The sequence below is a fragment of the Rhinolophus hipposideros genome (assembly GCF_964194185.1).
Source record: "Rhinolophus hipposideros genome assembly, chromosome: 19".
NCBI lineage: Eukaryota > Metazoa > Chordata > Mammalia > Chiroptera > Rhinolophidae > Rhinolophus > Rhinolophus hipposideros.
Genome location: NC_138065.1, coordinates 14,249,110 through 14,265,425, shown reverse-complemented (window position 1 = coordinate 14,265,425; position 16,316 = coordinate 14,249,110). Strand labels below are relative to the sequence as shown.

At 37.1% G+C, this 16,316-nt stretch overlaps 1 protein-coding gene across 7 annotated transcripts in view; it reads right to left on the bottom strand.

The window, feature by feature from the left end:
• Window positions 1-15,996, bottom strand: part of WDR47 (WD repeat domain 47) — a 51,285-nt gene extending 35,289 nt beyond the window's left edge. For 4 of the 7 annotated variants that reach the window (XM_081026296.1, XM_081026298.1, XM_081026292.1 and 1 more), the window contains exons 1-2: window positions 15,730-15,991; window positions 1,867-2,033 (exon numbers count right to left, since the gene is read on the bottom strand). In XM_081026296.1, the coding sequence (XP_080882422.1) occupies window positions 1,867-2,024 (158 nt within the window). In that variant the 5' untranslated portion in view covers window positions 2,025-2,033; window positions 15,730-15,991. Of the gene's footprint in view, window positions 1-1,866; window positions 2,034-5,560; window positions 5,601-15,729 lie in introns of all 7 variants that reach the window. The other 3 variants (XM_081026295.1, XM_081026293.1, XM_081026297.1) reach the window with 2 other exon arrangements.
• Window positions 15,997-16,316: the final 320 nt, after the last annotated feature.

The window sequence follows — 16,316 nt, the reverse complement described above, 5'->3', positions numbered from 1 at the left end:
TAGGTTCTCACAAGTTGGGTGCTGCTGGCATCTACTGAGCATAGGGCAGAGACGCTGCTAAACATCCTACAATGCACAGGACAACCCCCACGCCCTCAAATACACACACTACAATGAATTATCTGGCCCAAAATATTAATAATGCCGTGGTTGAGAAACCCTGCTCTAAACTGTGTATTCTATATCTTTCAGGCATTTGATACTAAAGTTTACACTCTGAGATCGAAAACAGGAAGGAATAAGATCAGGTTTCATCCTACTTTAGTGGTTTATGGGAACTTCCAGTGGAAGTTACAAGGCATTTTATTGCTGCTCTTCTTTTATAACAGTAATTTCCCTACTTTGGGATTTTTTAGAACAAGAGGATCTACATAGAATTGCCAACTTTTGATTCTGCAAAAAAGGAATATTAATAAAAAAATCATAATATATATAATAATCATTTTATAAAGGGATATTGTAATACTTAAAAAGGTAGGAAAGGACACAATTTCAAAGGCCAGCCTTTTAAGATGAATACATTTAGTTTAATGAAAAACTTACTATTTTATAATTCTTTGCATTTCACCTCAGACCAGCAAAACGTACTTCATCAGAAACCAACAGGTTCCTGGAGGGGCTATACGACAGCCACTGCTGAATTCCAGGCTAGCAATGTTTGAAAGGCCCAGAAGAATACTGCCTCAGTACTGGCTCCTGACTACATCATTGACTAACCTCCCTGGGCTCAGTGACTTCTGTAACACCACATACAGGGAAGTCCAACGAGTTTAAACAAATTCCCCTCCTATAATAAAGCTTTAAAAGAAAAGTTTCTTTTTCATGAGTTAGGAACACTTCATTTCTTAAGGCTTTCCAAGTCACAAAATGCCACATGTCCAAGAAGCTGTACTCTTTGTCAATGATATTTGGTATCACATAAGCATAAAATACATTTCTGTCTAGAAATTTGGGGCGGGGGGCAGTTCTGTCCAATTCAAGTTAGGATATATTTAGCTTTCCATTTTGGCAAACATGCTAATTCCCTTTTGCCCTGCAACTTCACCTCCAAGAATTTCATTCTAAGGAAATAATCCAAAGAAAAATAATCTAAGAAAAATAATCCAAAAGAAAAATAATCCACAGAAAAAGACATATGTACAAAAGATGCTCAGTAGAGCATTTATTTAAGAAAAATTAAAAACAATTTAATTGTCTAGAAATAGGGGAACCATTAGGAAATTAAGGAAACTGAAAATTTTTTAAGCATAAATGTGTAATCACACAGAGAATCCTTATGATGTTAATGGATAAAGCAAGATACTAAATTATAAACAACAGAATTGCTGTTATTTTTTAAATATGCATAGAAAATTTAACATGCATAGAAAACACTGTCTGGGTGGTGGGGTGATTTTTCTCCTTTATTTTTCTATGTTTTCTATAATGAATATGTTTATATAACGAGTATGTTTTATTTCTATGGGCTTAAAAAAATGGTATTTCAGAAATATTTTATCTTTCTAGAGTCTCCGCTTTCTTAATCAAATATTTTTTTATGATGATGCCACACCACAATGTATTAAGTTGGTGCAAAAGTAATTGCAGTCTTTGCAATTATTTTTAACCTTTTAAACCGCAATTACTTTTGCACCAATCTAATTAATAGCTGTAACTCCTGTTTTTTTAATGGACGTCTAGATTTTACTACTGAGAACATTCTACAGAAGACGCTATTTTGTAAATGTTCAATTATAAAGACATTTTTAAAAATCATACTTACATAGCCTTTTCATAAAGATTTACCTGTATTGTACATATTACCTTATTAATACTTAACATTTCTTTATAGGAGCTACAAACCTCATAGTACTAATGAAATCATACCTCAGGAAAAGCATATCATCTGAAAACAGGCCGTTTATAACTCCACTTTCTTTCTCAAGAGCCAACATACTAATGTGAAGCTTCTTTGAATTCAAGAAGTCTAAAATTAGCTTAATGATTTCGACCTCTTTTACATTCACTGTTTCTTCAGCCGTCATGTTGATAGCCTAAATATTAAACAGAACGAAACAAAAATTAGTCGTATCGTTTTGCTTCAAGGTGTTTTTATTAACTGTGTTGAAGTTCCACATAACAGGTTTCTTGGAATTATTCAGTAAAGTCATTTCAAAGTGTAATTAATTTAATACTTATCAAAACCAAGTCATTCTTTAAGGTGTGATAAAGGTATGGCTATGATTTTTTAAGATCCTTATCTTTGAGAGATACACGTTGGAATAATTCAGGTTAAATGATATAAAGTCTGTGATTTGCTTCAAAATAATACAAGAATTGGGGAGTGACACAAAGATGAAAGACACAAAGATGAAACATAAATAATCATGACTATTGAAGCCAGGTAATGGGTAAATGGAGATTCATTATATTTGCTATGCTCTAAAAGTGTGTGTCCTCCCAAAATTCGTATGTTGAAATCCTAACTCCAGTGATGAAAGTGATGGTCTTAGGAAATGGGGTCTATGGGAGGTGATTAGGTAATGACGGCAGGGCTCTCATGATTGTGATTAGTGCCCTTATAAAAGGGACCCCAAAAAGCTAGCTCACCTTCCCACCTTGTAAGGAGACAATGAGAAGTCAGCAGTCAGCAACCAGAAAGAGGGCCTTCACCACAACCTGAACATGCTGGTACCCTGATCTTGAATTTCCAGACTCCACAATTGTGAGCAATACATTTCTGGTATTTATAAGCCACAAGTCTGATATTGTTACAGCATAACAATGGACTAAGACAATATTATTCTGTTTGCTCTAACACGTTTAAAATTTGCCATAATAAAGAATATTTTAAAAAGTCACCAATAAACAAACCAAGTTTAGCTATGTCATACCCTGTCCTAGGTATGGCCTAATACCTGCATGTAAGCACTGCTGCTTTTATTCTGTGACAGGCACAGTCCTGCACTCAGGAGATACCAGCCCTGTCCTTAAGCAGCTTACAGTGTAGCAGCAGCACATAAAGTGGTGTACCCTGTACTTTAAACCCAAGCAAAACCAAGCTGATCAAAAGGTGCAACTTTAAATCATATTGGTACTATCAACCTAAACATCAATGATATTGCAACGTATACAATCCCTTCTAACTCTCACCCATAAGACTGCCGTGATACAAGTGAGCACACTGCTTATGAATTCATAAAGATTTACAACTGGGACGAATTCTGAAGATCATTAAGTCAACATCCTCATTTGACAGCTGAAGCCACACAAGTTAAACAGCCTAAGTTGTTACAGTTTTCAAATATTAAGGCTCAGAGCAATACAAAAGACTACCATGCCAAGGGGATTAGCTGCAAAGAAACATCAGATGAAAAAGACTGCAAGGATATCTTTCTCACAAGGTATTACTTCAACCAAGCTCACAGAAACATAAACACCTATGTGTATGCACACAGGTTAATTTTTTCCATTTGTTAACTATTTTGTCAATTTATTTCTTCATAATGAGAAGTGCAAACGTCTAGCAACTGGAATGCTCACATCAGATGAGTACCTTTTCTTAGAAGAAAAGATGGTAGGGTAAACAAGGGATAGTGCATGGGAAGGTAATTATATGACTAAAATATTTAATGATATCAGACTAAACTAATCTTACACATTCATCTCCACTATACAGACATGCCTGCCTCAGGAAACAGAGGGATCGCAAATCTCTCCCAAAGGGCCAGCCACCCAATTGCTCATGCTTTGGGTTTTCCTTTACTATCTTCTGAGCTTACAACCCTCCTGTTCATAGACTTTGTCCAAAAGAGGATACAGTAAAATTAACGCTATTTCCACTCACTAAATTCTAATCACTTTCAGAATTGTCTCCCTGAGATTACTCCTGGAGCACAATGATTAGCGATTTTAGCATTCCCCAAATCTTCAGATAATTCTTACTAGCAAAGGAATGGCTTTTACTAATTAAACTCACAAAAAAATAATTGTATTCCCCACTCCATCTCTAAGTTCTTTAGAGGGCACTTTCACTTACACCACTACGCACCAACCACACAGCTTAGTGCAGAATTGAGACTATAATTTTCTGATATTGCTCAATACACCCAAAGAGATTAAATCTTGTATAGGCTTCATATCATTCAACAGTCAGTGTAAATATACAGTAACTCTGGAGTTACTATGAATCTACACCAATAGTCCCACTTTAAATCATAACTACAAGTTGAATGCTGCCATCATTCCTGGTCAATAAAGCCTAAGATATACATTTTTACAAATACACATTTTACATTGACTTTATGTTTAAATTTTGAATAGATACATAAAATGTATCCTAGTTAACCTAGAATTGGTCAGGGTTTTGTTTAAATTAATCTTCAAAAGACAGTTTTAATTCTATATTGTGAAATTCCCAGTATTTTAATCACCCAACCCAGATTTTTAATTCTTATTAAGCTTCACTATTACTACATACAAAATAAAACATAGGCACATGCTTATGAGACAATATCTCAGAACTATTTTCTAACCACACTGTGAAACATCTTTAGAGGCTCCAAAATCCTAGCTATAAAATTTAGCTGTAAAATTTAGAAGTTAGATACATCATATATAGCAATCCCCCCTTATCCACAGGGGATACGTTCCAACACCCCCAGGGGATGCCTGAAACCTCAAATAGTAGCGAACCCTATATATACTAGGGTTTTTCTCCCATACCTACATACCTTTTCTCTTAAAGGAAGCACTTTACAGCTTCTATTTGCCATATCCGAATTGCCAGCATCACCACTCTTGCATTCTGGGGCCTTTATTAGGTAAAATAAGGGTTACCTGAACACAAGCACTGCCATATCAGGACACTGCTGATAACCAAGACAGCTACCAAGTGACTAAGGGGCAAGTAGGGAAGAGTGTGCAGCATGGGTATGATGGAAAAAAGATGATTCATGTTTGGGTGGGATACAGGGGGACGGTGAGAAATTTCATCACGCTACTCAGAATAATGCACCATGTAATACTTATGAATGGTTTATTTCTAGAAATTTACACTTAATATTTTCAGACTGTGATTGACTATGGGTAAGTGAAACCACAGAAAGCGAAACCACAGATAAAGGGGGTACTGTTGTACGTATTTTTAAAGACAGCATTTAATTCATAAACATTTTTTAATCTCCTTAAAATATTATTCACTACAAAGCTAGAATTTTTTTCTAATTTAGAGAAGTAGAATTCAATAATAAATGCTTCCCCCCCCCCTCCTCAGGGAGACTATAAATCAGTAAGAGTTAATTGGCTTAGGCACAACTAAAATTTTTAAAATGAGATGGATAATACAAAATGCCTCTCAGTTGAATTAACTTAAGGTGTAAAAATCGATGAAGAAATGTCTCTAAAAAGTCTCTAAAAATGTCTCTAAAAAGATAATTTTGTTTCTAACTGTTCTAAATGCTAGTCAAAAGAATGGAGCTCTGGCCCTTCAATCTGACTTGTTTAGCCAAAGTCAGCGCTGACAGCATCTTAAGTGGACCTGCCAGTCACCCATCGTACATATAAACAAACAATTACTCACCCGAAGAATTTATGTAGGGCCAAAAATAAAGTGTATTCCACTGAAAATAGAAAACAAAATGGAAAAAAAATCAGAATATTTCAGTATTTCCCTATTAAATGACAGATGTATCTGTTAAAAAAAAAAATCACAAAAACATCTCTAAATTTTCCTTTAAGAAATAAAATTTTATTTATATCAAATATCTGGATTAGGTGAGATAAGGAAACAAGAGTTTTCTTTAATAATAAATACATTTGGAAACCAACTGGAAGGTGGTTAGTATTTTAGTACTTAGATAGCAATTTCTACCCACAGAAACTAAATTTCAGATGAGGTATCTATGTGAACTTGTATTGATTCCTATTTTAGTGAAACAAGATTAGAAGAATGTATTAAGGGGCAAGAAATAAAATTTTTCGAAATCGAAGACTAAAGGTAAAATGTTAACAGTAAGAAAAAAGAAATAATGACAACATAGATATGAAAAGGTTTCATGAAAAAAATATCAGTGGTAGCTTTCTAACCAAATATAAATAGATATGATTTAAATGTTCCTTTGCAATGAGGTTACTCTACTTACTTTTAATATAGACTAGGAAGGAAGAAAAATGCACAAGGCTAGAATGATTCAGAAGTATAAGGTTAAGGGAATTGGGGTCCAAGTCGTAAATTTTATAGCCAAGAAAAAAGTGCTTAAGAACAGCTCCATTAATCCCCAGGTCCGTCCTACACAATAAAAGCCATTCTCTTTAATCTTCCAAGCGCCTAATGCTGACTAAAGCGCTCTACAATTCCAGTTTACAGGCAAAAATGCAGATAAAGAAATGAAGTACTGTGAAGCCACTGAAGAAACTATCTGCAACACAGAACTACTACTGCACCTTTTCCTTTTAAAAAGAAGAAGAAAGAAATTTGCTAGCTATCTTTTTAATAAAACAGCATTCTAAAAACTTATGCTGCCTCCAGGTCATTTAACTGTAAATGCCTGGTCCTTCATGAATTATAAACGTGATGAGAAATGCAAGTCACTTAATCTGTATGGGCCTCAATTTCTTCATACATAAAATAAGAGGGTTAGTTTGGCTAATTGCTATGATTTCCCTTCAAATTTTATAATTTGGTTTAACTCACATTTCAATAGCATGAAGTATATGTTCTGCGGGGAATGGGTGGGGAATGTCAAGTCTGGGATAATCAGAAACACACAATCTATAAGTGAGTTTAATGAGAGAAAAAAATAGATTTGTTTCAGATCATTAAAGGAAACAAAAGCACTTCTAATCGCAAAGCTCTGTCATGTCTGCTAATCAGCTTGTCTGTAACACCCATAATGCAGCACCCATGTGTCCTTCTCACTACTGACAGCTGTTCTCTATTCATCAATTATTTTAATTTACCTTCTGGAACTGTGAATGATTTGGGGCCTAAAGAACAAATTAACGTTTAAAGCAGGTGCAGCTTTATATGGCGATAAAAAGAAAAAATTCAATTAACATAAACTATATATTGTGTATATGCATAAAATAGCTCTGGAAAAAGACACAAGAAATTGATTAAAATGGTGTCTCCAAGAAGGAAAACTAGATAATTACAGAATAGGAATGGGAAGAAGACTTTTCACTATATATGCCCTTTTATACTTTTTGAATTTTGTATCATGTACAAATATTACGTATTCAAATTTTTAGAATGATAAATATAAAACATAAGTAATAAATCTCCAATTGCAAATAACTGAAAGGAATTAGTGATATAATGAATATAATGTATTCATTATGTGTATAATGAATACTATGTTAGAGTGATTTGTATTTTTTTCATAACCTAAGACCTCTTCTCAGATTTGATTCAAATATCATTTCAATCTTTCTTTATAAGACTAAACTATTTGTGTTCTTTCCATATTCAAACCCACAAATAAAATTAAACATATTTAATTACTTAAATACTAAAAATTTGTAAGATAAGCAAAGACTATTTTTGACTCACACTGTGTGATTAAGTCACATAACCCAGAAAAGGTAAAGAAAAAAATTGTCAAATTTGGCACTAAAAATGTAAAATGCAAATCTACCATTTAGCAGAAGTTGCCATAAACAAAGTTAAAAGACAGGGACAAACTAGGACTAAAGGCAACACACATAAACAGTAAAAACGGTTACATCTAGAACATATAAATAGCATCTTCAAGTCAATGCTCCCTAAAAAATCTAGTAGAACAACGAGCAAACAATGCAAACAGACAAGTCCCAGAGCTACAAATGACCAATAAATTTATGAAAAGATGTTTAACCTCACCAGTGACATTAAGATACCATTTATGGCCTACCCCTTGTGCAAAAATGTAAAGGACCTGAAAATACCTAGTGTTGGAAAGAGTGTGGTAAATGCCTTTTCATGCACTGTATTAAGAATGTAAATTGGGACAGACGTTTTAAGATCGAGTCTGACAGTATGAAATTTTTATCTATGAAAATTTAAATGTATATACTGTAACTTACCAATTCCAGTTCTACTTCTAGAAACCTATCTTGCATAAATACTTGCAAATATACACAGATACATATACAAAGATGTTCCTTGAAGATCTGCTTGTAATACCTAGAGAAACACTAGAAATAAACTGAGCTCCCATCAGTAGCAAATTGTTAAAATTATGGTAAATTGATAGTACAGAACACTAATGCAGTGAGTGCGTTTACACCATCTTAACAATGGAAAGGCACATCACAGAACAATACAGCTATCAAATGTTTGCCAAATAGATGAATATACATAGGCCCATTTATTTTTTTTAAAGAAGGGCATAATATCTATCTAAATTAATAACAAACAAAGGTCTGGAGAGATACATATTCAACAGTTCAGAGTGGTTACCTCTGAAGAAAGGTATAGAATTGGATGGAGAGCAGGAATAGGAAGGGGAAAGGGACTTGAAGGGAGACTTTTTCACTCTTTGCCATTGGTATTATCTGAATGGTTCACAATCAACATGTATTCATGCATTACTTGTATATTTATACATATATTTCTTACACAAATACAATTTTTCATTTTAAAGAGAAAAAAAACTCTGAAAATGGGAAATAATTACAGGATTATATCTCAAAGGTTTTCTTCTATATCAAGGTACCAACTAGAGTAGAATCTCAAAGATAGATTTAACTGCTATGTTTACAATTCAAAAACTATTAGGTACTGTTAGGTACTATTAGGATCTTGCATTGTTTAATTGATCCTTATAACAATCCAATGATTAGGCAATTTCATCCCACTTTACAGATGAAGGCACTCAGCTTTTGTAAGGTTAAGAAATTAGCCCAGCATTTACATTAAGGCTAAACATATCTCACTAGCAGCTGAATACCTTTCAGAAGTGTGTCAGGACCTAAGTCCTGATATCAGCAGCACCCATGTGAATGCCAACCAGGATATCTTTAAAAAACATAAGAGGGAACCTATTTAACAGGGAAGCAAAACAAAGGGCAAGAGGTAAATATATATACATACATTTTATACATATATGTAAATTTTGGATCAATTTTTCATTAGTTCCTTAAACATCTGGGCTGCCTTATCTTGGTAAGCAGACAAGAAATTGTCTCCTCCTCCCCAATCATATCTTAAGCTTTGTAGCAATGAAAATTAGGATTTCTGATTGTAAAAGAGATACAGAAATGCACAAAGAGAACAAGCAAAGAGAGACAGAGAGAGGTAAGATAAAAAGAGGAAGAAAAGGAGGAAAGGAAGGAAATACAGTAGCTGAAGGTTATAACCCTAGGGCAAAATTGGAACCATAAGTCTGCCAGATTCTAAACCTCTTTCTACTGTATCACACTGATTCCCAAGAAAGGAAAGGGCAGATGCCTCGCAAAAACAAGAAAAAACATAAAATGGTTACAATCACCTAAATATGCCAAAATGAAAAGGCTTCATAATACTGAAATATTTTTTAAATTATTCTAACTGAAGTTCCTAGTTCTATGATCTTTTACATTATTTTTCTATTAAACAATGTTAATAGGATAGCTAAATAACCTATAAGTCTGAATTAATAACAATCTAACCAGACTTTTAAACATGCATTTTTAGCTAGAGACAAAACACTCGCTCAACTGTGTAAGCAACTAAAATTAAAGATTACTTTTAATTTTAAATGATCTCTCCAAGTCTAATAAATTATACTTCCTAACCCTAACTTAATAAACCTGACTAAATTTTTAAATTATGTTATCTAAATGAATATTGCCATCTAAACATAAAAAATAAGCAGTGTTAAAACTGGTAGGAGGGAAGGGAACCTCCAAAAAAAGAACAGAAAAATTTAGATCTAAGATCTCGAGGGTGTAACAAGTTTAAAATGAACTTTAGTTTTTAAAGTATCTATGAAAAACCATTTCAAATATGGGGAAATACAAATATAGATAAATTTTAACAATGTGGTGCTACAATGCTTTACTACTAAACATAATTTAGTTTTTGGAGCACAACTAAAAGCAAAATTAGGGTGTTAAGTCACAAGAATTTTAGATCTAAAAACAAAATGTGTAAAAATTTTTACTTTATTCTTAAATAGTACACTCTTTCAGCTCACTTGCTTAGCGCATGCTCCATTGGGTCTGTTTAAGACCTATCAGACCTCTGCTGTGTTTCAGACCTCAGACTGAAATGAACACTTTTCGAGTCAGAAAGCTCACAAATTATGTCACTTATCCCAAGAGAAAGCCGGCAGGTAAGGATGGACAGACCAAACCAAGTCCATTCTTTAAAACAATTCAAAGTGTGAATCTGACTTACTACTAAGCAACAGTACACCACTTAATTACACAATTATTAGATATCAGGTGGAACTAAGAACTCAAGGTCTCCTGACTCTGAGCCAAAAGCTTTTAGGTATTAATTCTGCAAAGAATTAAAAGAGTTTTAAACAGTTTCTTAAATGATTACAGTAACTCATGGTGAAAATTCAAACATTTATTAAACAGAGAGTCAACTTACAAACACATGTAAATAAGAAATATAGAAAAATTTTAATCTTAATATTTGTAAAATTAAATTTAAACTAATCACAAATTAATGCTCTATCAAATTAATACTAGATCAAAGAAAATATACAAATTCATATAGTATTCCTTATTTATTTGTTTGTATGTTTTTAACTTATTTATTTGTGGTAAAGGATGCTTTCTTAAAAAACACAGTTTCACCTTTTATTAATTATATGATGAGACCTCCAGTATAGTTTTCTGTCACACCTAAAGCTAAAGTACCAAAGGCATGGTTTGTAAAACAGAGCAAAACTATCCTTCATGTTATTTTTTTATTCACGCTTACTTTTTGTTTTCAAAGAGAAAAACAAAACTTAAGGTATTTATGTATGCTTCAAAAACTGAACTACCCCCATAAAATTGATTTTTTAAGACAGTAGGTCAACTTTCAGAAACACATAAGGAAATGTACTAAACCAAGTCACTAAAACTGGAAAATGTACTGAAAAGGCCAAAATTATACAAGCATTAGTTATTGAAATAAGTACAATAGAGTGTATACTATATAATTACCTCCTGAAGTTTTCCATCCTTAGCTTTTGTACTTCCTTAACATTTACACATTTACCACAGAATTGGGTTAGAAGGTACCTTACTCCACGCTTCTATTTAGAATAGACTATCCACATCCTTATCTCTAACAGATGGTCTGCCAACCTCTATATAAATGCCTCCAACGACTATACCCCCCAATGCACCTGTGAAAGGCAGTCTCAATGAGCCTCGATGCGTAAAATAGTCAAAATATCAACTTTTTTGTTTTTTGTGGATTTCCGACACATTTTGGGGAAAAAAATCTTGAAAGGGTTTTGTAGACCCTGGCCACCGAGTGTGAGCTAGATTTAGTGACCCACTTCTATCCAAGAGTACAATGTAGGCTGTCACTTCCAAGACTTACAGACTGCAGTATCCATCCTGAGCCCAGGCACGTGCCCTCTCTCAGACTACTCACTCTGGAGGAAGCCAGCTGCCACGTCATGAGGCAACCTTGTGGAAAGACCCAAGTAACACAACTAAGGGAAGACTCTAGTCAGCAGCCAGTGAAGAATGGAAGCCCTCAGTACCTCAGCCCACATCACTGAGACAGGAAGGAGACCATCCCCGAGTCAAGCTTTCAAGTGAAACCACAGCCCGTGCGGCAGCTTGACTGCAACCTTGAGACCTTAACCATTTTGCCATGACGGTTGGATATATCCAAATGAATATTTCCATCTGCTGACTGCTGATGGAAACTTCCAGAAAGGAAGTTTAGGAAAACAGATGTACATTTTCCCATATGCTTGTGTTTTTCAAGAATGAGTAACAATAGGAAATTTTTATACATAAAAATAATGTCATTTATATACAAAGCAGCTCAAATTGTTATTATTAAATGCATAAAATAGTCAAAATATCAACGTTTTGTTTTTTGTGGATTTCTGACACGTTTTGGAAAAACAATCTTGAAATCCATAAACACAGCGAAAGAGTTCAATCAGACACCTAGCTGGGCCGTGCCCAGATGCCTGACTCTCATAAATAGTGCGATTTCTTCTTTTAGGCCACTAATTTTGGGGGTAATTTCTTACACAGAAACAGATAATATAGAACTTCAATTTTCTCATATGTATAAAAAGGTTGGTGTATTTTTCTAATATTGAATGGAAATCTACTTTCTTGTGACTTTCATCTAGTTATGTTTTCAGGCTCAGCATAATACAAGTCTGTTATGTTAAAAACTTCCACACATTTGAATCTGACAATAACCATGTCTATTCCTATATTTGCTTCAACTATTCTTCACATAGCTTTCAGATCCCCTATCATTCTGATCATTCCCCTCTTAAATTTGTTAATCTGCCTCTTAAAACATCCAAGATTTAACATATCACATGTGGTCTGGTCAATACCATGTTTCCCTGAAAATAAGTCCGGGTCTTATATTAATGTTTTGCTCCAAAAGATGCATTAGGGCTTATGTTCAGGGGATGTCATCCTGAAAAATCATACTAGGGCTTATTTTATGGTTAGGTCTTATTTTCGGGGAAACACGGTAACTGTATAACACTTCCCATGATGGCGGCACTATACAATGAATACACCTAAACACCTAAAATATAAAGAGTGCCATAAAAGAAGTATAAATAAAATGCCATGGAACTTCAGAGGAGTAATGTGGTTTCCTGCTAAGAATGGGTTTCAAAAATTGTTAATATCATAATATGCAAAGATGGGAAGGAAAAAGGCACTAACATTTATTGTACATCTACTATGTCAGGCTCTGTGCTAAATACTCCCGTATATTATCTATGTAATTCTTACAACTCTAGAATTTCATTTTACAGATGATCATACTACTCAGAGACATTTGGTATTTGTCTCAGGTCACACAGCAAAACGTGCAGGAGCAAGAATGGGATAACAGTATCTATAGGACTAAAATCCTGTGACCTTGCCACAATTACATTCTGACACTTGGGTAAAACCAAGAGGGGATAATTAGGATTCAAGTAATCTTGAGCCTAATGTCAGTCAAAGTTTTAGCAATTGGAATTTAACTTATTTCTTGTGCTGTGTAGTGATTTCACTATTTATTGGCTAAGTGAGTCGAAGGCAATGCTTCTTAAACTTTTTTCTCCATCAAGGCCGAAGAAACTGAATACATCCCCAGAGAGCCCTTAAGCATGAAACTTCTTTGAAGTCTTTGAATTTTACCATAGAAATTACTGTGAATATTACATTGTCTATATTATCTTTTTAATATAAAAACAGTATTTTTTATCCAAGTCTTCATGTAAATTGATAGCATCTCCATAAGTGTGTTCCATGTTATGTGACCACATAACCATTTATCCCCTGGCACATAGCAGCTTATCTCTAACACTGCAAATACTCCTATTTGAAAAGCATAGGTCAAAGAAGACAAAGTAAGCAATTTCTTTATAATTCAAGAACCAATGATCCACACTGAGGATTAATACCAAATGAAACGCAAGTCAGAGTTATTGGCTATAGCCTTATTTTCTAAATACGAGAACATCCTACTGAAAGCAAGCAAGCAACTCTGACCCACATATAGAGAGGAAACACCCTTTTCTCCATGTCACCACAGTAATAAAGAACCTCTCCCAAGGAGTGAAGACGCACCTTAATAGTTCCCATGAACCTTTTAAGGCCATTGTAAGAAATAAGGTACTGGACCTGAAAATGCTAAATAGATCATGCAGAAAATTTTAATTATCCTTGCCAATGCTCCACTCTATTAAAAGGTAATCAATAAATGCCTTAAATTTTTTCCAGAGTGCTTTCAAATACATTATTTTATTCAACTTCAGAGTCCATTCCCAGACTAAAACAATGACCGGTATTATCCCCATTTTACAGATCTAGAAATCAGAGTCAATAGTAGGGTAAGTAGCTCTTCCAAGATTGTAATCAGTAGCAAAGGGAAACTTAAATCCAGGCAATCTGACTTCCAGCTTCCTGATCTAGTAAGGAAAATTGCATCTTTTCCTACTTATTTTGAAGTGTTTTTCAAACTGTAGCATATTATCAAGCATACACATGCTGTCCATTCAGCAAGTAACTAATAAACTCGATTTCACAAACCATAAGAGGTTCAATACAATTATGTAACTAGGAACATAAGATAGTACCCCTGTTCTCTTACAATACGTTCCTATTACTGGCTTTAAAAAAAAAAAAGAGAGAGAGAGCGAGAGAGAAAGGAAGTCAGAGGGTGGGCAATAAACAGGTTAAAATCACTTCACAAAAACAATTACATACTTAGTATACTTGAAACGACTTAATAATATGTCAACTGTAATTGAAAATTTTTTAAAAATACATATTTATAATGGTATCTAAATTCAAGTTTTTTCTAACCTAACAATATACTGTTATGGCCTAATTGCTTGTTTTTTCCTTCACTGTATAATAATTTTTCTTCCCTGTATGGCAGCAATCTATCCCCCAAAACCTAACGTAAAATTGTTCATTACATCTTCATCCCAAATGAGTCCTCAAGATTATACCATATAAAGGAAAATGGGCTCTTAGGCGTTTCTCCTTTCCTTGTAAAATTTCAATGCAACACATGCCAACACTGAAGACAAAAAAAAAAAAAATCTACTTCGATTTACTGTGAAAACGGATTTCCAGCATACTAAAAACCTACGTGTTAATTTCTGTGCCATTAACTTCTTGAAGTATTCTATGAAGTCTACAACAAAGGGAGGGAAATAAGTGGTAGGATCACAACCTATGAATCTGGGTGGAACAAAGACTTCTCCTTTCATGATGCAGAGAAAACCAAGTTGCCAAAATCGCCCCGCTCAGACACCAGGCGTCGTTACTGTCTGCAAGTCCGAGTCCAGAGAAGAAAACCACAACTGCCTGCCCCTGCCCCTGCCCCTCTTGCCCAAGGCCTGGCCTCAGAGCTAGAGCCCCAATGTCTTTCTCCCCAATATAAGGAACGAGCTGAAACCTATGAGCTCTGCAATCTCCGCCTCCCATGCAGGCGCCCCCCGCGCGGGCACAGCCCGCGTTCCCAGTCCAGTCACCGCCCTTCCCCCGGACCTCCCCGCCCCAGACCCTCAAAGGCTGCTTCTAATGACCACAGACGTAAGAAAGGCCAAACCCGGCCCGAGAGGCTGCCCCTCGCCGCCGCTCGCTCCCGACCTAGCAGCTCCCTCCCCTCCTCCGGCCCACGCGTGCCCACTTCTCGCACGGGCTCGGCGGAGGAGCGAGGAAGGAAGAATCAGAGCCGTTTGCCCCCCTCCGGCCCTGGGCAGCAGCGCGATGGGCACGACCCCTGCGGCCGCTTACTGCTCAGGGACGAGCAATGCCAGATCGCAGGGCGTCGCTCTGCCCCCAAGGGCCGGGCTGGCAGTGAGGGGAAGGTGTGGTACAGGGACCGGGGCCTCACATCGGGCCGGGCAGCTCCCAAGTCCTCCTCCGGCGGAGCTGGGGCCTCACCCACCACCCAGTCCCACCTAAGCCTGCTGAAGATCCGTCTCCAAGGGCCGCGAGCGCCGCCCTCGGGGTCGCCCGGGTCGGAGCCCCGTCTGGTGGTGACAGGTGGCGACGGGTGACCATGGCAACGCGAGGTGTGCAGCGCGGCGCGGCCCGACCCCGCCTCCGCCGCCTGGAGTCACGCACCTGAGGGAGAGCCCCGAGAAGCGGCGGAGAAAGCAGCAGGGAGGCCGGCGGTCGGGGTCCCGAAGCGACCGGTTCCGGGTGGGGCGGGAGCTCGAGGGCGGCGGTCTGGGCTTGGCGTCGGTCCTCCGGCCGCCCGTGCGTCAGTCCATCAGTTCGTTAGTCCGTCCTTCCTCCCGTGTGCCCCTCCCGGGTCGGCGGCCGCTCAGCCCAGCCTCCTGCAGACTGCAGTTGTCAAGCGGTGCCGGAGCCGAGCTCCAGCCCCAAGCCCAGCCAATCGCCGCGCTCCCCCAAGGCGCCTCAGGACCCCGCCGAGCGGGGCGGCCAGGCAGGTGCCTGCGCGGAAAGGAGCACCGGCCGGGCGGGCCCAGGCCTGGCGCGGTGGGCCGACACCTGGAGTGACCCGCTCCGGCCGGCGCTGCAAAGGTCTGCTGGACCCGGAGGAAGAGCCCGCGGCGGCGACTGTGTGAGAGACTGCAGCCGGGACGCAAACCCCTTCCGGGCGGTGACCATGCGTCCCGAAATAGTGCGGAGGGGCTTGTCGCCTCCCAATCCAGAGTCCTCTGCGCATTAGAATTGACTCTTAATAC